The sequence below is a fragment of the Chelon labrosus genome (assembly GCF_963514085.1).
Source record: "Chelon labrosus genome assembly, chromosome: 16".
Classification (NCBI taxonomy): domain Eukaryota; kingdom Metazoa; phylum Chordata; class Actinopteri; order Mugiliformes; family Mugilidae; genus Chelon; species Chelon labrosus.
The window spans coordinates 8,943,432-8,969,540 of NC_140349.1; the positions used below are offsets into that span (position 1 = coordinate 8,943,432).

Below are 26,109 nucleotides of genomic sequence, written 5' to 3' on the forward strand. Positions count from 1 at the left end.
CACTCTCCCCAGTTAAAAATACAAAAACAATCAGAGTGTACAAATTAAACAATTTATTAGAAAATGATGCATACATGTAAAAACTAACTGTAAAATCAGGAGTTCAACCAAGAAAGCCAACTTTCTGTCTCTTCTTTCCCAGACTCTCTTCCTGCTGCAGCAGCTTCATAAGCGGAGCGTGAAGGGCCTTCCCGACTCGTTTTCCTGCCTGTACACAAAGAAATACTGTTTGCAGCTTCATCCAGGTGAGATAACAACCTTTTTTATTTTTTTTAACTAGGTCAAAGTCAAATGTGTCTGCTTTTCAGTTAAGGCAACAGTTAAATAAATAATAAAATCACGGTATGTTAATTCCTCAGCTGCGGTGAGAGGAGGCCAGATGGCTGAGGAGGAGGGCCTGACTCACCTCTGTCATTTCAAAGATGCTCTCTGGATCCAGGCTGCCGCCGCCCACCTTCCTCGTGCAGGTGACCGTGCCCTTGTGCGTGACAGAGATGATGAGGCTCGCCACAGAGCAGGCTTTCTCCTGCAGAGTCGCGTCCACCACGTGCCGGTGACCCACCTGCGCCGAAAGCAGTTAGCCTAAATGTGTCTCTGTTTGTGTGATGACAGTCTTTACTTCAACAGCAAGTGGGCTCACCTTGCACAAGGTCACGATACAGGGAACGTTTTCTACGTTGAGTCTCATACAGTCGTAAGGGTCGTCGGACAGCTCGATTTCCTTTGCTCCTTCCTCGTCAGTCGATATATGAACTCTGGGGATTCTGTCAGATCACAGTTTTTACAGAATAAATCAGTGTTTGAGAACAATAAGCCAATCAAAGGAAAGAACTGCCAGGATTTAGAGAGGCAATCATTACAGCCAAACAAATACTGACTTTGTGTTGAAGAGAGCCGCCTTGATGGCGACTGAAATGGCATCGTACAAGTTTCCGTCACACTGCAGGAGCTGGGGAAGCACCGTAATGTGAGATTTATTACACGTGGAAATGCTCTGACAAGGAGGAACTAAACAGCTCTACGCAGAGATAAGTTATCATACAAGCTAGAACAGAAATGTGTTGTACGCATATATTTTATTCTGAATTCTAAATGTCAGTCTCAAAGCAAAAAAGGTGAAACAGATGGACAATCGCTTACTGTATAGGGACACAAATAATTACTACTACTGTAGATTAATCTGTCAATTAGGATATCCATTAATTAATAAGTTGTTTAGTCTATCAAATGCACTGCGTTAATTCCCAGTTCCCAATTTAGTTTTAGTGCTGCCGATTAATTATCTGTCTAAACTGTTCCTTAAAGGAAACAATCAAATGGTGATCTAAGCCCTGCATCATACAGGGAAGTGAAGTTAAACAAACGATTCAAATGGAAAATAACTTGCGGTCGGGAATTCCTCAGATTCATTCATGTGTTTGCATAAACAATAAGTGACGGAGTGAAAATCAGGATCGGGTGCTACCGCTCACCAGCACATCCACGTAGAGCACCCAGCAGTGTTCTCCAGCGCTGATGCAGAGGCTCTTCAGATCCACACTGTGTTTGTTGTTGAAGACTTTGTAGAGGGTGTTACTCAGCGCCGTCCCCAGCTCCTCGCCTCCTCTGCCTTCAAACTCCGGGGTTGCATTGGCCGAACTAGGGACAGAACGAGAAAGCAATACGAGAAACCCGTGAGGTGAGAGAAATGTGTTTCTTTTTGCTTTCATGGGACAGAGGTGAGAGGTATGGTAGTATCATAACATTTACTCCAATGCAGTCCACACTTAGTGGGATGGTTTGAGACTAATACAGAGGAGAAAATACAACAGCGCCTCCCAGTGGCAGGGTATCCAATAGAAAAACAAAAGCTACAACAACACAATCACTATAGTTGATGTGATTATACAACACCATGTCATGTTTTGCACATTAAAATATTATAAACACTTGGTTTAGATCTGTGAAAAAGTGAAGGCTTACAAAGAGTAAGACAATCAATAAGCGTATAAGTTGTTTTGATAACATTTATGGCCACACCTATAAAGTTAGTCTCCTTTCTTAAACCTGCTAAGCCTTATTTGACACATAAGTAAATAAACACCATACGTACCAGTCAACAAAGAACTCCAAGTAGCCTTCATTTGGCACCATGGGCCTCGGTTTTCCAATCTCAGCCTTAATCCCAACTAGAACTGCTGTGTGCCCCTTAAGGACAGACAGCACAGAAAGCAAAAGTTAGTCTGTCACTCCTAATTATTTAACAACAAAGGACCCAGTAGACATTAAGCAGGCTCAGATGTAAGTAATAATTCAGTGTGTGTGGGTGCAGCTGGAGGTGTTTGACAGGATGCGACTGAGGTGCACAGAGTTACCAGAGTGACTTTGGCTGATCCGTCTGTGTTGGACACCACGTCTGTCTCTATCTCCATGTGTCTGTAGTCCTCACAGCCCCTACCATCCACTCGTAGGTCATCCTGATGACCAGGAAAAACATGTCAACACAGGATGCTAGTGCGAACGCAGCTAGCTTGCCACCTTAGCCTCAAAGCTCAAAGACTCCCGTGACATTTATAGACAAAATTGAATAACAAACACTGGATGGAGTATCTGTTAAAAACTTACCCTTATGCCATGTAAGATGTAGACTTTCTCTGCCTCGCTAACCTGGACTGTTGCCATGTTAAGGTACCGTTTTTTCGCATGCGTCCGTCGCTCTCATTCTACGTCATCAAGAGACGACACTAAAACCGCAAAAAAATACACACTTATATATATTTTTATTTTTACTGAATATAACTTTTTCCGGCATATAACTCTAAAAAAAAACCTCTACATTTTATGCCTTTAAGACTTTCCGACAATTTTATCTGCATGTTTCTTATACTGATGTATAAAAGGAGGTTTGTTTGATGTTAATATTGTTCTTTTCACTTTCATTTTTAACAGATCTTATACTAATTCTCTGTCCTTTGTATGTTGGCTTTAAGTGTGATGCTGCAGCGGTGCGACAGCTGTGCATTGAATTGTATTAAGAATATTGGGATTAGCCCTGAGTTTGGATTTTCAGGAAGTTGTGACCATTTCATTAATTTAATTCATCTTCTGTAACTGCTTGTCCTGTGAAGGGTTGCGGTGGGGCTGGAGCCTATTCCAGCTGTCATCGAGCAAGAGGCGGGGTACACCCTGGACAGGTCTCCAGTCTATCGCAGGGCTAACACAGAGAGACAGACAATCATTCACACTCACACCAAACAATCTAAGACATCTTAGATCAGTGATTCTTAACCACTGGGCCGCGGCCCATTGTTGGGCCGCGGGACCGCAATGCAGCTTCCCATTTGTTGGTGGCAGTGATGCGTCAGCCAGTTGTTTAACTCGCTCCAATGAGCAGCAGCAGAAGAAGCCAGCTGCGGTCTTTTCCCTTAAGTGTTGGAGAAGTTTTAAACGAAAAAATGAAGATGAAAGTGATGCCAACCCCTCCTAAAAGGCTAACTTTGTGCGCAACCCTGACTTCATTAAGTTCGGCTTTGTGAATGGAGGTAGCGGGTAAGAAAGCGTTCACCATAGCGAAGGATGGACTGTTGTGACTAGTGTTGCCAACTTCCTGAATAATAAATAAGGGACACCTCATTGGCAGGGCCGGCAAATCCTTCACCCTTCCAGGTGTGGTAATTTTTTTTTTAGTGTGTGAAACGATTTTTTTTTTTTTAACTATTTGACTCGAACCTGAATTGAATTAAATGCATATATTTGAGTGAACACACGGAAAACAAATCATCTTTTTCAGTAAATTCTTAGTAAGCGACAGTAGGCTACCTCGACCAATGAGATGAGAGGGACTCCTGCTGTCAGCTCATTGGTCACAGAGCAGGAGACGGCCTGGGATAAGTTTACCGTAAATGTTCATATAAAGCGTCCTGTTGTTCATTCATTCCATTGACATTTTACACACTATTTTTGATTCTCACGGTAATGGGACGCGTACTTTAGTTTCTAAATACGGGATGTTTCTGTTTTTCACCGGACGGTTGGCAACCCTAGTTGTGACTGTTGTTATTGTTCATTTGTCACAGATTTGAAGAGTAACTACTAGTTCTGGCATGCAAAAATGAAGACTGCTAAATTGTCAAATTCATCAGTAGGTTATAAGGCAGTATTTTAATTTGCACTTTATTTATATTTTATTTAATTTGAAACTTTTATTATTTTAAATGTATTTATTACCACAGAATTTTATTTATCAGAATTTCTCATAGTTTTTTATTTTAGAGTCCATCTAAATCTAAATATTGAGCCTTGAGCCTTTATATTTGTTCTTGTAGCAGCTTGATATGTCATAATTGCCATACTGTTCAGTGTTGTTGTATGTGCAGGTTTACACACAAGATATAAATAAATGTCTTTGAGGTGGTCACAGTGTATCATATCATTTATTTCACAAGGTTTTAGCTTGTTAAACTATCACTATCTTGATTTAGTTATTGGTTACAAATGAAACCAAGACACGGATCAATTAAAAATGAAAGTGTTAATATTTGAATGGGCCCCGGACCACTTTGTACCGGGAAAATTGGGCCCCGCGGTCAAAAAGGTTAAGAACCCCTGTCTTAGATAACCCACGCAGACACAAGGAAGAACATGCAAACTCCACACAGAAAGGAAGCACTGGTCTCATGATTGAACACCACTTGGTCACAAGTTAATCAACTGTTTTGACATACAACCACAGACAGTGGCAAAAATAAATGAGTTATGCCATCAGAGATTCAATAAATAACACTGGTCACACCCACAGACTGTAGAGGTCACACTGTGTTTCCGACAGCTATTTCTCTGATAACCAAAAAGTTTTTTTTAAAAGCCTTACCAGAATACCCAATACCTCTTTTAACAACCAGAATAACAAAAAGACAACTGTACAATTAAAAATTAATAAATAAATCACAAGTTTTGATATGATTTCCTTATTCAAGCGATGAAAACATGAACATATTTAGTAGGGCTTTTACCTCATAGCAAAACTACAAAAAAACTTAAGAGATGATTTAGAAAGAAAGCAAAAAAAATACTATAGTAAGACAATTTTCTCAAAATATTAGAGTATCTTGTCTCTTTCTTCAGTTTAAGTGATCTGCCTGAGCGTCAGTGTTCCTGACAGACCAGACTCAGGGCTTCACACTCCACCAGACATAGTGTGGTATCCTACTTCCTGGTTGGATCTGCGTTGTGTTGTCCCGCTGCCTGCAGACCTTTCTGGATCTGACTGAGTAGCAGCCACCGTACCAGTTAGACAGCGGCCCGTGTCAAGACTCGGCCCCCCACCCTCCGGCTCTAGCTAGCCTCTTATTAAGCGAATTAACACCTCGTCGGAACCGAAGTGAAAGCGGAGCCTTCGAGAGCGGCTATCCGGATATCAGTGCCGTGTAGCCGGGATTGAGCTAACCGAGCCAGCGGCGGGGCGATACAGGAGCTCCCAGTTCCCTGTGTTTGAACTCCCCTAGGCTCAAAACTACAAGAGGACTTCAAGAAACTTTGCTTGACAAGGACGAGAGAGGGCGAGGTAGGTTGTCTAAACCAGTGGACGGTTGACTCTTATTTAATTTATAAGTGGTTATGAACATTTAAAGTGTTTCCAGCTGTCGGCTACAAACATCCTGCTCTGCTCCAGCTGCCTGAGTCAACTTCCTGGTCGGCTCCATGGCTTCAACACTTTACTAAAGTTAATGCATTACAGCCACTTATTGTCATAATAACTGCTGGTCATCACACTGACACATCTTTAAGAAGGGTTGCTGCAAACCAGGCTCCTTAAAACTGAGTCCTGGATACTTGTGCACAGACACAGATCAAGTTATTCTGGCTCTAAACTGAATCAACTAGAGCTGTAACAAGTAATCGATTAATAACCTGGACATAAAATGAATTAGCTGCTGTCTTGATATAATAATAAATCAATTTGAGCCATTCTAGTCTTCTCATATGTCTATATTTTCCAGTTTACTTTGTCTTTTGTGATCCCAAAGTTCATTAACCTCTGATTTTAGATATTAGACTGGAGATATCAAGACTTTTTTAGGATATAAACATAGGCTTTGGAGAATTGTACAAGTATTTTTTACAGTTTAAACTGTTAAAACAATAAAAATGGTTGTTAGTTGCTGATAAATCAAACTTAGAAGTAGTGGGAACCTATATATCTTTAATAAAACTGATATTTTACATCTGAACCCTACTTAATGCATATGTAATTCAAGATATATGAATTCACTTCAGGATATCTGTATAAAAAAATCTGAATATACAGGATTTGCCTCTAAATAGCATGAAATAAACATTAAAACCAGTCTCTACTTTAGTTTCATTGCCATTTTGAGCTCAAATTGAACCCCAGAATAGCAAAAAATCCGCTTTCACCTTATTTTTATTAAATGTTTTGTGCAATTGTATCACCTTAGAAATGAAATGATTAGAAAGAAAGGCATATAGCAAGGTAAAGACCCACATAGCACTTTTTGTGAGGTTGTTTCGAATGGGATGCCCCATGTAGCCTGAACCTATCTTAGATATTAAATAGTTAAAAGTTTAATCGACTGAATTCTTTATAGAGAAAATCATTATTAGGTTAACTGATATTACTAATATTCAGTCATAATTCAGCTAATTAAACTGATTCAGCTCATATATTTCCTTCATCTACCACTAGATCAAATCATCAGGCCGTAAAAACAGTGAATGCCAAGTTTCCATGCTGGAGGTTTGGACACAGGTTGTTGGTTTAACTCCCCGGTGGTCTGGTTACACAGTACACTCTTCTACCTGTTTAGAAGTTTCACTCTCATTTTAAACTATCTGGTAGGCCTCCAAACCATGTCAGTCATGTTTTCCCCTCGGCGCTCAAGTGACACAGTCATTTCTTGAATATCCTGTAGAAGAGGATTACACGAACTGACGAGTTCAGCTTTGAACCCACAACCCTTTGCTTTCCGAGTTATCAGATGAGATAAGCGCTATGGTGAGACCACAGCATTTTCCTAACCGTTTATCTCAACAGGAGGTCAGATCCGATCTGTCCAGCGCTCATGCAGCATGCCATCCGTTGCCGCCATCGCTCACTCACTTCTCAAATGGGTTCTAGCAGCAGGGTATTGAACATACCCATAAATCATTGATTGAACGTGCTGCATGCATTTAGACTGAGCTCACGGCTGTAATCTTACAACGCTGCGAAGCTAGAAACTCTTCACCGTGATCGCTTTTTCATTTGGTCGACTCGGTTAGAGAAGGCGTTCTGTGTCTCTAGTACAATCAAGTCAGATAGTGGGTTTCATTGTAGAAAAAAGGGAAAAAAAAGACAGCCATTCACTGAGAAAAATCGAAAGAGTCGCTCTAAAAAGAAGCCATTGACTTAATGAAGTGTGGTGCAGCAGTTAGTTTCACTCCAGGCCTTTCTTGTCTTTTTTATTGTCTGGGGTTTTTATCTGCATTTATCAGTAAACGCTGGTTTCAGGGCTGTTGTTGCTAATGGAGTGAACAGTTTAGATTCACAATACCAGTATTTTACCAAGCAATCCCCCCCCTCCACCTCCACCCTCATCCTCTCCAAAACTAGTTTGACTTGAACTCCCACCTGATGACTCAGTTATGTACTGGTAGACAGTCATGTGGGTAAAGTCGGTACCCTCCTTCACTCGTCATACAAACTGCAGAGTAAGGCTGCACAGCAAACACAACCTCTGTCTGTGCAAATAACCATCCCAACAGCCTTTAGTGAGAAACATTTAAAGTGGAAAATAATAATGTGATCACAATTAAAAGTACAGCAGTCCAGGGGAGAAATATATCAAACAGGAAACAAATATGTGATATAAAACATCAAAAACTACATGAAAACATATGGAAAATGTTATGTTTTATATTCATGTGTCTTTTTCTACATGAAAAAAATAGATTAAGATCCACTCTAAGCATTTAATTATTTACATGTCATTTATCCCACAGTTGGATAAATTAAGGATCGTCTTATTTTGTCTTATTTATGCATAAGCATCATTTTAATGTACTATTGTGACTAATGGAGGAGGAGCTAATTTGAAAGTCCGTATTTATTTATTTGTAGGCACCTTTAATTGGTCTTAAAATCACCTTTTCTTGCATACATCAAACACTAATATAAAAAAAATAACAGAAATATATAAGAATATATGTAAACAGAAGTACAAATGGGGACATAAAGAGCACCTGAACACTGTACGGACGAGAGAAAAAGACAAATCCTGCAGTAATCCCTGATGTCCAGTGAAGGTGGACTCAGCCGATCTCCAACATGGCCTCCCACTGCTCCCAACTCCCGCTGTGTTGATGATGACAAGAAAAAGGCCAAGAAGCTGCGCGGCAGGGTTCACGTTCACACTGTACTTTAATTCATTTTTTATAAGGGCTATAACGGCTTATGTCTCCCAGTTGTGTTAACATTTCTTTGATTTCTTTCATAGTCAGAGATTCGGAGTTCCCAGTGAATGCAGCATACTTAGCACGCTGGCTGGGTGTGTAGTCTGATGCATCCGATGACATAAGTTTACGGCGCCGATTAGTTTTATAACGTCGCATGGCCAAGCCCTAATTAATACAGACATACAGTAAAGTAAAAGTCAGATCCGGCTGCCGCTCAGACGAGCCCTCATGACTGTGTTTTAGGTTTCAGTCAAGAGAAGGGTGCCCAGGTCTAGCCATCCTCCAGGAATGAGCTGATTTTATTCCAGTCTGTTTTATCTGCACATAATACTCAGACCCCTTTTTTTTGGGGGGGTTTCTGACATTTTGGCCCCTTTGAAGTCACATCATCATTTTATCTACACACACTCAGATCTGCTCGATTGCTTATTCATGAGCCTCGTCTCCAGACAGAGGTGGAAACGCTCAATCCCAGTGCAGTTCGGGACAATTGTGTGGGCTGCTTTGTTGAATTTTGTTTCACCTTTTTGAAGCTACATAGTGAATTAATGTCTCTTCTTCTCTTTGCTGCGAGAGGAATCTGGATGGGTTGTTTGGTCTTATGGGATCCAACCAGTCAGTGTTCGTTCCTCCTCCAGTTAATGCTTCCTCCTGAGTATTCATCCGAACCTTATTTGCTGATTCATTGTGTCTTATTAGCTTCTGTCTTTCTTTATATTCCTTGAGGATCATGTAGTTACTTCTGATGGTGTGTTTACACCTACTCTTAATTGTTGTGGGACTGCACTCTGTCAAAGCAGACAGAGACGAAATAAATCAGTCAATCAAGAAATTTTTGAGGATTCTTTCACTATTTTCACATTTTATGGACTTGACAACGAATGGGGGAAGTGAGCCGCAAGGTGAAAATAACTGACACATGCTTCAGATCCTTCGCCTAATTCTCTAATTCCTTTCCCTCTTTCATTTCCTTCCCATCTCTCTGCCCCCCGCCACTGTCTCCATCTGCCCCTCGTCTCCCCTCGCAGTATGCGGTTGGAGCCACGGCCGCTGTAGGATGAAGAGCCCGGCGAACCGCACCAGGGACATCGAGCGGCAAGCTGGCTACCTGAGGCCCGAGCACTGCGCCCCTCCTCCGCCCCGCACCGGCTCCGACACCATGTGGTTCATCCGCGACAGCTGCGGCATCGTGTGCGGCATCATCACCTGGTTCCTGGTCTTCTACGCCGAGTTCGTGGTGGTGTTTGTCATGCTGCTGCCCGCCAGGAACGTGTTCTACAGCCTCTTCAACGGCGTGATCTTCAACGGCCTTGCCTTCCTCGCCCTCGCCTCTCACGCCAAGGCGATGTGCACAGACCCGGTCAGTCAGACTTTATAGTAATGGTGCATAGGCTGTGACACATCTTTGCACAAACTGTTTGTTGCACAGATTTCTGAGAACTTATTTGTGTTCCTGTAGGTATTCTCTTGTATGGTCTCATTACTTTTGACTTAAATGCATTTCTTTGACGAGTGTAGTTCCAGACCATTGCATGAAGTTCTTATAAGCTACAACACATTGTTAAAAATTAAAACAATGACCCATTAAGCTTAATTTACACTTCTGCATCAAATCAACGCCGTAGCCTCCTGTGCACTTCCCCCTGGAGACGAACTACATGTTGAGACAGCGCCGACGGTAACGGCTGCTTCTTGGTCCTAAAAGCATTTTCTTGTTCACGCTCCAAGCGGCAGGACAAACACAGAAAAACCTCCACTGCACCGTCGACTCATCCTTTCTCTTTTTGCAGCAGTTTCAGTAAAAAGTAACTGTTGTTCAGCATTTATCAGCTCCAACTCCAACATTAGACGCCCAGTTTCAGTCCCCATTTTCTCAAAATAAGAAGTAAACCCAACAAAGAATTCACACCTCCACCGTCTGCCATTTTTAATTAGGGACCGATGGTAACTCACCAGTATAATTAGTTAAAGAAACATTGTTTTTGAACCTCCCTGGCTCAGAACCTGTCAACACAAAGATAAAAAACGAAGTGGACTCCGGTGACACATAAATGACACTGATTAATACAGACAAAGCATAAAGGGAGGAGCTGGGGCGGAGCTGCCTTGTACACTGGCTAAATAAACTTTAATCAGGTGCCTGGAATGAGATTTGCTGATGGATGCTTCATCTTAGCTGTCAGCTGATGTGTGTTGGTTTACAGATTAATTATCAACTGATGTACCCGGGCTTGTGAGCTGAGCTTGACTCAGTCGCCTACTAATAACACTATGCTCCACACTAAACATAGCCCTGCTTAGAATCGATGCACACGTGTAAACAAAGCTTTAGATTCACCTTGGAGATGACCAGACCACTAGGAGTTAACATTAATATACAATTTGGTAATATTGTCAGTCATAGTACTTCAGAAACATTTAGCTTGTAAAGCTTGGTGTAAGTAGAGTGGTTTTTACATGAATGTGTTGGTGCGTTTGATTGCAATGAAGTAATTAGTTTAAAGGGGAACTACTGTTTTTTTTACAACCTGGACCTTTTTTCTGCCATAAAATACGATCGTTTACTCACCCATAAAACTTTTGTGTAATTTGCAGTCGTTCGGGAGATATTTAGATCAGCGTATATCCATATAGTGGGAGTGACTGGGGCACCGAAACGCAGCGTCAAAATAACACATTATCTCCTGCGAAACCCGTTCATTTCACCAATATTTTGTTATCGTACGCTAGTGCTATTCCCTGTTGAGTCCGGAGTTAGCTGTTATCATCATCTGGGGTCTGTAGGTCAATCTACAGACATGATGTCTTCTGACCTGGATGATTTCATCTCTGAGAGCCGCACGCACCCGCGACGGTCGGCTTGTTTACCTGTAATTTGCTACTGCTGGCTTTTTGCAACATGGCTGGTGCCGCTCAGAGATGACATAATGCAGGTCAGAAGAGGTAACTCCGGGTAACTCCGGACTCAATGGGGAATAGCACTAGCGTATCATAACAAAATATTGCTGAAATTAACGAATTTCGCGGCAGATAATGCGTTATTTAGAGACTGCGTTTCGGTGCCCCAGTCACTCCCACTATATGGATATACGCAGATCTAATTATCTCCTGAACAAGTGTAAATTACCCAAAAGTTATATTGGTGAGTAAACGATCGCATTTTATGCTAGAAATAAGGTCCATGTTGTAAAAAAAACAGTAGTTCCCCTTTAATACTTTCAGTAATTGGCTTAGTTGTCTCACACTCCATTGAAATACTGTGGGACATTAAGCAAAATCCATTGGAGCCATTCCAGTATCATACATTTTTGATGGCAGCACATTAATCCTGACTCTGTTATTAGTTTAGTTTAGGTTTTATTATGCTTTTTTTTGTCTGATCAAGCCCAATGATGCATTGCAGCAAGGTATTTTTGTTTATAACGTCTCCCACAGCCAAATGAATGAAAAAGAAAACAGTGTAAAGCATCTGCAGTGACAGAAGGTGCAGCTTAATTCCTCATCAGCTTTTTTCTTCTTTTTTTTCCCCTATCTCTCCCAGGGAGCCGTGCCGAAAGGGAACGCAACCAAAGAATTCATCGAGAGTCTGCAGCTCAAACCGGGACAGGTGGTGTACAAATGTCCCAAGTGCTGCAGCATCAAGCCCGACAGAGCTCACCACTGCAGGTACAGCACTCTGTGAAAGTGCATAATGTAGGAAAGTGAGAGTGCAGACTCCACACATTTTAATACGCTGCAGTCTGCTCCTTACAGAGGAGAGTCCTGAAGCGACTCTCCCGCTGGGAACTCCTGTGTTTGTTCTTGCACCGGCTCTCCTGCCTCCCCTGGTGTGTGTTTTTTGTGCTTTTTTTAAAAACAGCATTTCCCTGCAGACTCTGCAGCTTGATAATAAGGAGTTCCCTCTGTGGCTGCTCGGTGGTTTCACTGGGATCTCCAGACGTGAAAAGTGCAAAAACACACCAGAGTAATTGAATTGTCAAGCAAGTGACTCACTTTGTCTCACAGGCACCGATGGGTGTCAGCTCGAATGAAACAGATGATTTATTTTTTTTTCTTTTTGCTGAATATCATGACTCATTCAGATAATACAACGCAGTGACACGGCTATCTCCAGTGACTCGTAAGATCAATGTTTTACAAACAGAGTGGCTGCTTTTTTCTTTTTTCAAAATAGATTTCCCTCAGAAGAAAAGCACAGGGGTGGATTGTGACTCCATGCTTTGTCATTTGATAAATTACGAGGTGTCTGTCAGATAAATAACTTCCACCTGCCGCTGCTATGACTGAGAGCAGTCTTTCACATCTGTCAGAGCTCAATGAATCATGCTGCTAGGAGCTGGTGTGCATCATTTTACCACTGTGTGTTGCGATTTACTCTGGCAGTGGTTGAATATACAATATACGCTCTGTTATATTGGTGTGCATTGCTTAGCTGCCTTTACACTTTTCCTGTAATCTTCATTATGTGTCTGTTTCCTCACAGTGTCTGCAAACGCTGCATCAAAAAGATGGACCACCACTGTCCCTGGGTGAACAACTGTGTCGGAGAGAACAACCAGAAGTACTTTGTGCTCTTCACAGTGAGTCCACCTTAAAAAGATCACAGTGAGACCATCTGTCAGTCTCATGATCATATCTACACTTGGCTCTTAACTTCAATATATAATAAGGGCTGCAATGAGGCGTCAACACATGTGGGTGCTGATTACATACTCCACAAGAAGCGAGAAGTTTGTTCTCAGCCTTCGTTTTGGGAGTTCTCGCAGCTTGTTCTTGACACATCGACCAGGCAGAACTTTTTTCTCGTGTGGTATCCGGCAACTTGAAGTGGGCGTGGTTAATGTGGAAAAGCGGAAATGCTAGCAGCCAATTCTGTGAGCTCCCAGATGTTAATATTCGCTGTGTGACCGCTAATCTCTCCTGGGTAGAGATGGGCATACTGTGTGTGGGTGCATGTTGAATAAAACGGCGTGATCCGACGGACAAGGGCCGAAATCCGAAAATAATAAGATAAGTGCCTCTAGTCGTCCATCTCCCGCATCTCCCACAATGCTTAGCACGTGTGAGGTATACCGGAGTGGGCGGGCCCTATGAGGACTTCCCCAGAGTTTGGCACTTGAGTATCTCATGAAGTATAAATGACCTGGCCAGAGCTAACTTTTTTCTTGCTTCTCACTGAGTAGGTAACAAGTTTAAGGGTGTGGGAATTCTTTAAATATAGACCCACTGAGTTGAACACTCAAGCAACCCACCACAGCAGCACACACAATGCATGAGGCGGCTGTGGCTCAGAAGGTAGAGCGGGTAGAGAGGGTTAGCGGTTCGATCCCCGGAATGTGCCACATGCCGAAGTGTCCTTGAGCAAGACACTGAACCCCCAGTTGCTCCCAGTGCGTGGCACTGGTGTGTGAATCTGTGAGTGCTTGTGTGAGCGAATGGGTAGATGTGTCTCTGACTGTAAAGCACTTTGAGGACCAATAGGTCCATTTACTATGAGCATCTCAACAGAAAAGATCGGCGAGAGAGCAGCGTCAGTATTTTGCTCTATTACACAAAGTTTTGTCTGATTCTTTGGTTGGTGTTCAGTTCCTCTGGGTCATCGTTGTTGTCCTCATCTGAGTCAAGAACTCAACAAAGACTCTTTAGAGCGGTGGCTAATGGCTAGTTTGGCAACACTGCTTTCCAGTGCATTTACGAGCTGTAAGCAGTTTTTTTTTTTTTTTTTGCGCCTATTGATTTACAAAATGAAAAAAATCATTTATTTTACATGTTTAAGTGGATGTAAGAAACGTTTGCAGATCAATAATACAGCTGCACAAGCCATTTAAGTTAAATCACACTCAAGACTGTCTTTTCTAATTAATGATTTTGTTGTTTGTTTGTTTCCAGATGTATATTGCACTAATATCCTTCCACGCGTTAATCTTGGTGGCCTTCCATTTTGTTTTCTGCCTTGAAGAAGACTGGACAAGTGAGTATTATCCTGTATTACAGTAGTTTAGTGTAGAGACCAGAGGTTGCTTTATTCCCTGTGGACTGGGAACCAGTAGTAGTGGTTTAGTTTGTGACTGTTTACTAGTGGACAATTGTGAGAATGGTTTTGAAGTTTTGAAGCTTCTTTTAAACATAAAATCTCCTCCTCCTCCTCCTCCTCCTCCTCCTCCTCCTCCAGAGTGCAGTAACTTCTCTCCACCATCAACTGTCATCCTCCTCATCCTCCTCTGCTTTGAGGGTCTCCTCTTCCTCATCTTCACTGCAGTCATGTTTGGGACTCAGGTCCACTCCATCTGTACCGATGAAACGGTGAGTACAAACAGCCAGCAGCCATCTCACACAGACCTCAACCTCAGAGCCAGATGTTCCACCCTCAACGATTTAAGTTATACATGTACTTGACTGCGTTTCTTTGCTTAACGTGTATACGTCACTATTTTATACAGCACCCCCTTTGGTGGCGTCTCTTATAAAAGCACCAGTCACATATCAAATGGTGGAAATACTGATGGATCTCTAACTATTTCATGATATAACAAGGCTAATAGTTGCATCCAGATGTTTTTATACAGGTGAAGATAAACAATTGTAAAGATTATAGAAAATTAGTCCAGCTCGGACTTTTCCTCCAGCCTCACTAAATCGGCAGGGAAGCGTTTATAGTTGGGTTCAGCATCACATGACCAATAACATTTATGTAGTTTCAAAATATATTATGTTTTCTTGTAGTTTCTACATTTTTCAACACAAAGTGGCATGGAGAGTTCTTGCAAAGTTTCAAATACTCCGACTAACATGTTAATACGTTTGAAGAAAACTATTACACCTTCTTTCTGGAGATCTAATAACTGCAGCTCCTAAAGTGAGTCAATCCATGTAGACATCAATGTAAAAATGTCCAAATGTACAGCAGATATACGCTCTCACAGGATAACAGCTGTCTGCTTTGGCATCACCCACCCATCCACCTACCTACCTCTGCTCCTTTGCTCGTTTTTGAATTTTATTTATTTATCCTTTATTTAACCATGTTTATCCCATTGAGAACAAAGATCTATCTATCTATCTATCTATCTATCTATCTATCTATCTATCTATCCGTCCATCTATCCATCTATCTAGCTATCTATCTATCTATCTTTGGCAAACATGACTCAGCTGATTTCGCCAGCTTTGTGAACTCGTTCAGGGATGCTACATTTTGAAGTTTGAGATCGGACCTGTAGGTTGCTGTCCATGCAGCGGGAGCAGAAAACCAAAAAGCTGTGTCTCCCAATTCAGATCATAGCTTAGGGACCACAAATTGCAGTATGTCCTCAGAACGGAGACTGTAGGAGTCATGCCAAGAAAGGATTTGTAAATAAAAACGTACCAGTGACTGAGGCAGCGTGTACGTAAAGCAGGCCAGTTAACTTTTGAATTAGAGACTAACCACAATCAGGAATCCTATGGTTGACATAAATAAGGGTCGAACTTTATATACAATCAATAATTTTAAATGAAAGTTTGCATTTGAAGTCCCCTTTTTTCTTTATATACTAAAGGATTTCTCAAAATAAAACTGTAATGATGGAGGATGACGGCTCTAAGATGGCACTCTCTGTTGTTCACCTAATCAGAGCACAGATGTAAGTAGGAGCAGGTAATTCACTTACAGCCCCCCAGGTGGGCTGAGATTAGTGCATTTTCTGCTCAAACCACCCACGACGATGACTCACCGTGTTATAATGTTCACTACAAAGATCATCTATTTCAGTCAGTTTCAGTCTAATGGGCCCTGCAGCTATCGACCCTGTTAGTTTATACTGCGTGTGTTGAGGTCTCACTAAAGGAAATGAGTCACCGATTAAGACCCATGAGAGGAAAACTAAAGAATTCAAAGCATGATTCATTTTTAATCCTGTTTTTTTGTTGGTTGTTGTTGTTGGCACGTTAATATTTAAAGGCAGCTGTGTGCTCCCAAGCCGATACGGCCCATGCTCTGCGTCGCCTCACGTACGCTTGTCCTCCGCAGGGTATCGAGCAGCTGAAGAAGGAGGAGAGACGATGGGCCAAGAAGTCTAAGTGGATGAACTTGAAGGTGGTGTTCGGCCACCCGTTCTCTATAGCCTGGCTGAGCCCGTTTGCGACGCCCGAGCACGGCAAGGCCGACAAGTACCAGTACATCGTGTGAATGCTGGAAACCGAGCTGAACTGCCGCAAACACAGACTGATCGATCCCACCGTGGATCACAAACTCCTCTTTACCACTCCTACTATTTCCTTTCTGAGTTCTTGATATTTCAGGGTGTTCTCTTGTAAAGTTGTTTCTCTTCTTCTTCTTCTTTTTTTTTTTTTTTTTAAAAAAAAAACAACAAAAAAAACATGTTGTAAACTTCTGGTGCTGAGTGAGATTAACCGAGGTGTAGCTGCACAACAATCTCTACGGGAATCAAAAAACAAAAACAGCTAAGCAGCGACAACTCAACAAGAAGCACTTAACAAGAGTTGACAAAAAAAAAAAACACACACAGAGACTGAGCTCAGCCCTCGCTGGAGTGAAGATTCCTGCAGTACGTCTGATCATTTCCGTACTTCCAAGACTTAACGACGCTCAAAAGCGCCGCCACTTTCAGGTGCCAACACGGACGCCTGCTGTTGTCTTCCTCTGAACCCCGTCATGAGCTACACTTCATTTTTGCTGTATCGCTGTCGTTGCAGTAGTCTTTTGCAGATTTGCCTTAGAACAGTGCATTAGTGAACAGTGAACATTATTATTTTTTTTTAAAAGACGTTTCTATTTATTTGCCTTAAAGTGTCAGCACAGGTTCACGCTTGGTTAATACATTTTAAAGTGAGTTTGTCCTTTTTTTGATGCCAGATAGCTGGATTTGTTCAGGTCTCGGTTTGGAATATGTTTTGTTTTCTTATCTGGCAACACAAAGGACATGAGAATAAATCAGAACAGCTTGAGTTTGAGAGACGGAGAGCAGCAATAAAACAGTTTAAGCTATAATCCTGAAGATTTAACTAATGATCTATTGGCTACATTGAGCAGTCAATTAAAAAGTGCAGGTCGTCCTCAAAATATGAAGCAGCAATCAGATTTTTCCCCCACACTTTCATAGCCAACTACACTTTGAGGACTTTTCTCCTGCTCCTCTTAATCACGTAGTTTTTTTTAAATATTTAAAACAGTTTCAGTGTCAAGAAATCGCTTGATTATTATTCATCCAGGCCATAAAAACTCAAAGCCAAAGGCAGCTCTGCAACTGTTTCACAATAAAACACGCCTACGTGTTTTTTCCCGTCAAGGAAATGTTGCATTAGGAGAAACTTAACACGCCTCTGATCGTCATTAGAGGAGTAAACAGTGAGGCTGATATCAGCGAGATAAACATCTATTACTGTACATTACGTAAATGCATCGTTTCCTGTGAATCCCTCATGCATAGATTGATCTAAACCTCCACCACCAGTCTTCTCTGCTATTACCTTAAATGGGTTTATAGTGAATTTGGTGGAAAACTGAGTAATGCAGACGTCTGAAGCTGAAAGGTGTTTCTAATATGTTCCTGTTAAAATGATTGAGGGCAGAATATTCGCAACAAATTTAACTTCTATTGCTTCAGTTTTAAGAGCAATAGTTGCTTTGGTGTACGTGAACCACATAATGGCTAACACCGAGAACATCTGGACCATAAAAAATGTAAGAGATCATAGAAATCTTAAGGATTATTACTTCAAATCTCCAATCTTACACTTGTCTGGTAAACAAGACTGTTTGTCTGTCAGAGTTAAAACCAGCCTCGTTTAGATCCTGTTTGCTTGACGACCGTCACCAGCTTGAACGATTGAACGTCAGGGAATAAAGCAATACAGCACTGCTCTCTGAATGCACTGACCCCAAGTGGAATTCACTTGCTCTCAATCGATGGAATCAGCTTGTGTGTGATCCTGGTTTGTCACAGATGGCAGTTTAGAGCAGGGTAAAAAATGTTAAATGTTTCATGTTCAAGAGACCTGAAAGACTAGAAATGCACGTTTGGACAATAAGAGGCTTATGCCTGTTGAAACTGCGCCTCTTCTAAGCATTTAACACTAAAAAATGCCTTTGTCTTAATGTGTTCATAAGCCTTACTGTAGTTAATAATGTGTTTATTTAGACGGTGAAAGGCCTCATTGCCAAATTTAAAGCTTAGCGAAGTGAAGGAACCGTTTCAAGAGGGAAACGCTGTAAAGACTGATGTTTTCTGAGGCTTTTATATGTTTTTAAATCATGACCAGTCATGTGTGGATGCTGCAGGTTTACACGTACAGCGCACCAGCTTTCTTCTTCTTCTTCTTCTTTGATTGTTTAATGTGTTCTGCTTGGTCAGGTATGAAAACTACGTGTTACTGTGGCCACATGACTTCTTTTTTGTTTTCTGACTGTGGTATTTCTTGAAAGGGGAATGAAATAAATTTATGAATATGACACAGTGTTTGGTTAAGATTTTATCAAGGTGTTTTATTTCTATGAAGGAAATTAAAATTTATCAAAAATGGGAATGATGCATTTTTGATTTGTCAGATTTAAAGAATAATGAATATTCCTCATTGCAGAAGCATACCCTTATTATTGGAAAAAAGGAAAGAACAAACACAAAATGTATAATAAAATCTCAGGAAGATTAAACCATATATTGTATATGACAAGATAGAACTTAAAATAGAACCTAGAACCTACTTTTGCTGTTGCTTTTGTAGAATTACCATGTTTGTCAGTATTTGTTCTGTGCATGCCCTCTAAAATTTTAGGAGAAATAAAAATTTTCATCATTAAATCTTTTATAATGAAGAAAATATGTATAACAAGTAAAGTCTGAGTCAAAAAAATAAAGTTTAGACTCATTTTGCCCTCTATTTTTTTAAGAAAAATAAGTTTAGACATGTTTTAAATCCTGGAGTTGACTTAGAGAGTGAAAATAAAATTGGTGGATATCATTATAATTACAGCTTGTTTTTGATAATTAAATCACACGTTTTCTGGAGTTTGACCAAGATGATAGAAAGTTGGAACATCCTCATCTAAATGTACTGATTTAACTCAACAGTATAGAATAAAAAGCCTATAATGAACATGATCTCCATTATTATCCTCCGTGTGATGTTTTAGCCTGACTAATTGTGTTTTTCATTTTAAAGGGTGAGGCTCACTGTAGATGGAGACGAGCTTGAGGCTAACTCCACTCTCGCCCCATTAACTACAGTAAGAACCCTCTTCATTAGACATTACTGTGTTTGAATGCAAAGAGTGGACACTGAGCTAAAAGAGCACAACATCTCTGCTTGTGGGAAAACACAGACCTTCTCATCTACTCTAATTCAAAACAGATTAGCTTCAGATCTTCTCTGAACATCTTCCCACAACATCACAACAACAACATGAGCGATGGAGACGTTGTTTGTCACATGAGCTTTTTATTTAATAATTTAACAGTGTTTCCTCTCTCACTGGAGATGGCAATTTACACATCCCCTTTTTAAGTGTTTTCTATTAACAGAGTATATTACACGTTTACACATGAGACATTTTAGGAATAATTTATAAATTTATATCACAGCAAACAAAGTCTCACCATCTAATCAAACCGCCTCGATTCGCGTTAAAAAGAGTCGAACGTTAAAAGTGAAAAGCGTGATTTCCGTTGTTTGTGAGCTCTTCTGATTTAATTTTCAAACTCTTAACACTGAACAAAGATTGTTCTCTTCTACCAATCCAAATGGTATTGATTTAAAACATGTCCTGATACATTTACAGATGTTTTTATCTTGTAAATGTGACACACACCTCATCAGGTCAAGATCTACGTAATATTTCAGGGGTTTTTTAATGTCTCCCTGTACACCCACGTCTACAGTTTATGTGCACACATACATAAAACACATCGCACTCGGTGCCATGCTGCTGTCTCAGAGCTGTATTCGTGGCTATTGCAGAAGCTCTGACGGGTTATGTTACAGTGAGAGTGGGTTCACAGGTAGATGGTTTACTCTCGTTATCATGCCGTCAGCCGGAGAAAAGCCAGACGCCGAAAAGTTTTCAGAATCAAAAGCGAAAAGAGTGCAGATATTAAGTTTTTAGATATTAAAACGTCAACGTTCACTTTCTTGTTCAGAGTTAAATGAGAAGATCAATACCACTCATGTCTCTAAGCCTGGTAAATATGAACTCTAGCCAACAAACAGTTAGCTTAGCATAAAGACTGAGCCATCTCTAATTCTCACTAATTGAACTATTAACCAAAAATATGTCAACCTGTAGGGGACAGTGTGCCCTACTAAGTATTGGCTAGTCTCTATTGGTTGCCTGGCAACTGCTTTAACTAAGAAATAATCCGACATGTTTGTGGCATGTTTTCCTGTTAGCTTAGCTTAGCAAAAAAGACTGCAAACAGTTGGAAACAGCTAAGTGTGGCTCTGTCTAAAGAACCACCTCTAAAGCTCACTGTAATTTACCAAAAATCAAGCTAGCTGTCTCTAGCTGTTTCTACCAGTTTCCAGTGTTTTAACTAAGCTGACTGCTGGCTCCAGAGCTATAGCATGAGAGTGCTGGTTTCCACAAAGTGTTGGTTTTAAATAATAACACACTAGTCTGGAAGCCAGCTCATATTTTCCCAATCCATAAACTTTTTGTTGAAGGCGTTGAGTTAAATTTGTTTACAACATGATAGCTTTGATTGATTGCATGCAGATGTATTTTTTTTTCTCTATATCGGTTGATGTTGCCACAAAATTAAATCCAAATGGTCTGTTACCAGACTCCTAGTTTTACTACACCAGCTTATTTACACATATTTTACAGGGTATAAAATAATACTGCTGCTTTAAATGTGCTGGATGGAGGATTTTGTTAGCCATTTCCAGAGTTGCTAACTGCTAGCTATAGCTGAATATTAATTGAACCAGATTAAGAGTGTTGGTTAGCATACTGTTTTGTTTTAGCCTAAAGTACAATTTTAAAAAACTGCTGATGTTATAATTAGAAGTTCTAGTACGCAGATTTTGTTAGCTAACCGTTTCCGTTTTTTATGCTAAGCTAAGCTATTAGTTAGCTCCAGACAGCTACATACACACGAGTGGTATTGATTTCCTCATCTATCCCTTGACAAAAAAGCGAAGCAAACTTTCCCAAAGTATGTTGCTGTCCTTTAGAGCAATGCAACACACCCAGGGAGTCTTAAACACGGAGGCACAAATAACTGAATTCACATATGTTGCCGCATGTACAGCCCTGCCATGAAACATCACTCAGCCGGCCTTTAATATGATATATCCTTATAGTATAACCTCATTGTCACTGCAGTCACATTAATAGGGATGCATGTAAATCACATGATGCAAAACCTGCACAGCAGCAGTTGGAAAGACACCTCATATATTTGTGTGTTGCCACCATGGGATATTACAGCCAGGCTTTGTAGCTACCGTTATGCATTTATATCATGATATGTATCCATACAACAGCAGAGTGTGATCTCAAAACACTGTCCAATAAAGCAGCCTTTGATCTCATCTTAAGTCAAATCCCTGTATACTTACTTGGTTGATTTATGCTAACAGAAACATCCCTCTCGTAGCATCGATTGACATTTTTGTTGTTCAATTATTAATGCTCCCTCTCTGTTAAACACATCACAGTGTTATGAGAAAATATAACGTTATTGCAGACTGAAACCTCCAGGGGATGTTGAAGGGAATTAAGCTAGGTGTCTGCGAAGGCCGGAGAAATGGTGATGGATTATTATTCATGATGTGCAGCAGAATAATATGAGATTGGAAATGCGGGGCGCATGAACCTCGACAGGCAATCACATAGCCGTGAGATGTGTCTGACACCAGAGAGGCGAGGGGGGGGGGGGGGGCTCTTAAGTTCTAGGTTTAATGAAGCAGTTCACAGATGTCGCTCTAATGTGAACGGGCGCTCCGGGATGCTTTGGAGTGATTTAGGCTTTGGTAGCGATATAATAAACACAGCTATTGTGAAATGGAAGATCATCAGCTGCCTCTGAAATCAAAATATGCATCATGCTCATATCTTGAGGTTAAGGTTCAGGCGATCATGAAAGGCAAATATAAAAAGTAAACCCAGGCAGCGAGCACACCCTCACCAGAGATGAGCCTTTCAGCGCTACATTAGTTGGATTATTACTCGCGAAAATTCAGTCTGATTAGCTAAGCGCTTCAGTTCAAACGTCGCCTTGAGCGTGCATAAAGTGATATGTCAGTGTAGGATGTTTGCAGTGAGTGTCGTAGTAACAAAAGGGAATGTGAGCGGGGATGCATACAGAGAGCACAGGCTGTCTGGTGGTGGCGTCATGCACATGTGATGGGGGTGATGTTAGCTCACGAACAAAACTAAAAGCCCTCAGATCAGTCTAAACATATATATATATATCCATTGTAATATCAGGCTCTTCCTTAAAAGGTTGTAGTTCCATATTTAGAGAAATTTACTATAGGATAAAAAATATAAACTTCCCTTTCAAGTCTGTACAGGAAATACGAATCAGGACTCACAAGACAGTTGACTAAAATAGAGTAAACACAGAAAATGAGAGAATAGCTACCCCTGCTTTGTCCAAAGGTAACAAAAGCCACCCTGCGTTTGTATTATCTGCACAAAAAAACCAAAAACATAGAAATTGTGGTTTTATATGGGCTTATAGTTTAACACTAAGATTTAAGGAAGTCAGAATGTATAGCCAGGATGAAATCCTACACATACAGCCCCATAAAACCAGAAACATCCTTTTTACATTTCTATATCTAGACAATATAATACATAAATCAGTTAGATTTAGATGTGCGTAAAAGCTGTCTTTGTTACCCTGACAAAGAGCCAGGCTAACTATCCCCTCTGTTTCAAGTCTTTATGCTAAGCTAAGCTAATGCGTTACAGGGTGTAGCTTCATATTTACTGCACAGACATGAGGTATCACCTAGCGTCAGACAAGGAAGCAAAGAGTCGTATTTCTCCAAATATCAAACTAACCCTCACACATTTTCTCTCATCTCACGAGTTGTTGTGCTATTGTTGAAGTAACGTAAAGCTAGCGTTGTTTTTGCTTCTTTGTAAGCCTGTGGTCAGAGATGGTTTCAGAGCATCTGGGAGGCTCGACCCAGGCATCCATTAGCTCGTCTCCACGAGCCCGACTGTGGCTGTGCCGTGGTCGCACTGGCTAAAGGCCAACACCTCCTCTGATTTTTATAACAGGACTGAAAAAAGGCTGCGGCACCAGCTGAGCCTGCAGACCCGGGGGATTTTTCTGAGGAACACGATTTTAGTTCAACTGCATAATTTGTTTACGTGACTGGAAGACAATTTCTTCTTGTTCTTTAACTACGGAGCAGGAACTCATTATTAATTCAGTAACTGTTCCACGGTGAAAGAACAAAATACTTTTAACTTTTCTTTATTCTTGTAAAAATCTGAGGAGACGTCTGCCGGATAATCGCCACATACCACAGCCCAGCTAGCGGAGACGAGACATATTATTCGTCGTTCTTGCCGGCTGCGTTCTGATGTCCATCCTGCGGTGAAACCCTCTGCAGTACCAACAGACCAGAGAAGGTCAAAGAGATCCCAACCCACCACAAGGTTATCTGGGCTTCCCCGAAAATCAGCTGGCCCAGGAAAGCCTACGGGAGGAGTATTCAAGTTAAGAGAAACAAACAGTCAATAAAGAGGCCATGATGGGAAATATCAGACCTGGAGTTTAACAAGGAGGACGCATAAATCACTGTGACATGTTATTTCTGAATATAGTCCAGCCTATTCTCTAAAAATAAAGCAGCTTATGTAAGGAAGAACTGATGTAAGGTCACTCTGAAATTAATTTCACCAAACGACACTCTTGGCTCAGATGACAAGAACTAAAACTACAAAAAAAAAAAAAAAAGAGAGACAAGCGAGAAGAACCGGGCCGCTACTCACGGAAGATACGAAGTTGGAGGCAGTGGTGGTCACAGTGGTTCGGGTGGAGGACGAGGAGTACCTGAGTGCTTTGGCAAGGAAGGTCCACATCACAGCGTTGCAGGTGAAAAGCAGCCCGCCACACAGCAGCCTCAGAGGGATATGGAGCTGGAAATCAGGAGCAGAAACTCATAAAAGAACAGTCAGACAGTCATTTTCTGTAACCAGCTGTCATTGGGCGAGAGGCGGGGTACACCCTCGACAGGTCGCCCGTCTATCGCAGGGCTAACACAGAGACACAGACAACCAACAGTGGCACAGCTTATTTACATAAATCCAATCCAAGTTAGTGCTGTCTGAGTTTTCATGACATGTACCTACATTTCTGGGGAGGCGTACGCCAGGATGTAGGGTACAGAGCTACGCTTTAACTACGGCATAGAGACAATGCAGAAGAATAAATCATGCTTTACAGCTGTGGAGCCATAACTGGATTTATGTGTTTGTGGAGGTAGATATTTAAAAAAACAGCACCAGGGGTTGATTTAAAAGCCCTGCAACCATTGATAAACTGATGAAAGAAGGAAAACTAGGAGTAGCACAATTCACAGTTACAGCCTATTATTAGAAGTGTTGTTTTAACATGACAGCAGCCTTTCAATAGTGTAGTGGATCACACCTTCAGCTCTGCTTTTGACAGCTTAATCCATATATGTTGTATGATATCAGTGCCTCGGTAAGTAGGCCTACTAACTTTAGTAGAATAAAACAGGAAATACACAAGTAAGTAACACAAAATTGAACTAATTAATTGGAAAGCAATTCAATGCACCATAACTTATATCTACAGTCTCAGCATTTAACACAGTTTTTAACATTTTAAGCATCTAAAAGCAAGACATGTGATTGCACCTAAGGCTCCTGAATCACATGATACCTGTACTCAAAGGCAAAATGACAATAAAGTTGAATCTAATCTAATATAAGCCCCTCGGTGCACACTAAGAGCTTCTGCATACATTTTGCATCCACCTGCATATATTATGACGTTTCCATCGTTTAAGGCTACGAACAGCTGTCTGCAGGTGTTTGTGACATCACCACGTGACGTAATGCGGACAGCGTGAAGGTCATTCAAAGAAACCTGACCCCCCTTCAAGAAGAAGGGCTCCCTCGTCCTTCTCCGGTCAACGGGACACACGCCGAGACAAGTTTCACGCGTACTAAAATAACGCGATAGCTCACTCGTGCGAGCTGCAATGTCCTTCAGCGGCACGCGGACAAGGCACGAGAGCGGCGCAGCAGCTGCACGGGCTCCCCCCCCGTGAGACGCTGCAAATGGTGCTGATGCTGAGGGAGTCAGAGGGAAGAGAGGAGAGGAGAGGAGAGGCGGGGATAACCCCCTAACTTCCTCCGTGAGAAATCACCCCCACGCGCAGTCATGCACGTCGGCGCTGTATTATTCACGGCCAGCCTCACTGTGTTAATAATTCACTTGAACTGCGGAGATGCCTCACCCGGTCACAGGCGGTAGTTTCGTCCGCTTGTCTAAATTTCCGCTGCTCGCCCCACGTCCGGAGTCCGGTTTCACAGACTCCCTTCAGGTAGTCGGCTCCGAGGGACAGTTTGGCCGACGACGACGCCACGGCCCCGAGGAAACCCGCCAGCAGTGCATAGAAAACTCCCGGGAACATGATGAAGACGGTGACAGCCGAGGCACATTATTCTCTAATCCATCCTTTTCT

At 41.4% G+C, this 26,109-nt stretch overlaps 3 protein-coding genes across 4 annotated transcripts; 1 reads left to right on the forward strand and 2 right to left on the reverse strand.

Moving 5' to 3' along the window:
* Positions 1-30: 30 nt before the first annotated feature.
* exosc7 (exosome component 7) lies at positions 31-2,765 on the reverse strand. The gene is made up of 8 exons (XM_084562988.1): positions 2,605-2,765; positions 2,355-2,456; positions 2,093-2,187; positions 1,473-1,638; positions 879-949; positions 641-764; positions 407-562; positions 31-208 (listed from the first exon to the last, which is right to left on the reverse strand). The coding sequence occupies exons 1-8, from the start codon at positions 2,659-2,661 to the stop codon at positions 104-106; spliced, it is 876 nt and encodes a 291-aa protein (XP_084419114.1). The 5' UTR covers positions 2,662-2,765; the 3' UTR covers positions 31-103.
* A 2,454-nt stretch (positions 2,766-5,219) lies between these two features.
* Positions 5,220-19,648, forward strand: zdhhc3b (zDHHC palmitoyltransferase 3b). Of its 2 annotated transcripts, none has more exons than XM_084563437.1 (7): positions 5,220-5,542; positions 9,462-9,793; positions 11,975-12,099; positions 12,917-13,013; positions 14,323-14,404; positions 14,606-14,736; positions 19,594-19,648. In XM_084563437.1, the coding sequence occupies exons 2-7, from the start codon at positions 9,491-9,493 to the stop codon at positions 19,624-19,626; spliced, it is 771 nt and encodes a 256-aa protein (XP_084419563.1). In that variant the 5' UTR covers positions 5,220-5,542; positions 9,462-9,490; the 3' UTR covers positions 19,627-19,648. The 2 variants fall into 2 exon arrangements, with proteins under 2 accessions (XP_084419563.1, XP_084419562.1); XM_084563436.1 differs by lacking the exon at positions 19,594-19,648 and adding an exon at positions 16,442-18,883 and having other exon boundaries at positions 5,221-5,542.
* A 3,839-nt stretch (positions 19,649-23,487) lies between these two features.
* tmem42b (transmembrane protein 42b) lies at positions 23,488-26,109 on the reverse strand. The gene is made up of 3 exons (XM_084562952.1): positions 25,882-26,109; positions 24,386-24,532; positions 23,488-24,090 (listed from the first exon to the last, which is right to left on the reverse strand). The coding sequence occupies exons 1-3, from the start codon at positions 26,056-26,058 to the stop codon at positions 23,944-23,946; spliced, it is 471 nt and encodes a 156-aa protein (XP_084419078.1). The 5' UTR covers positions 26,059-26,109; the 3' UTR covers positions 23,488-23,943.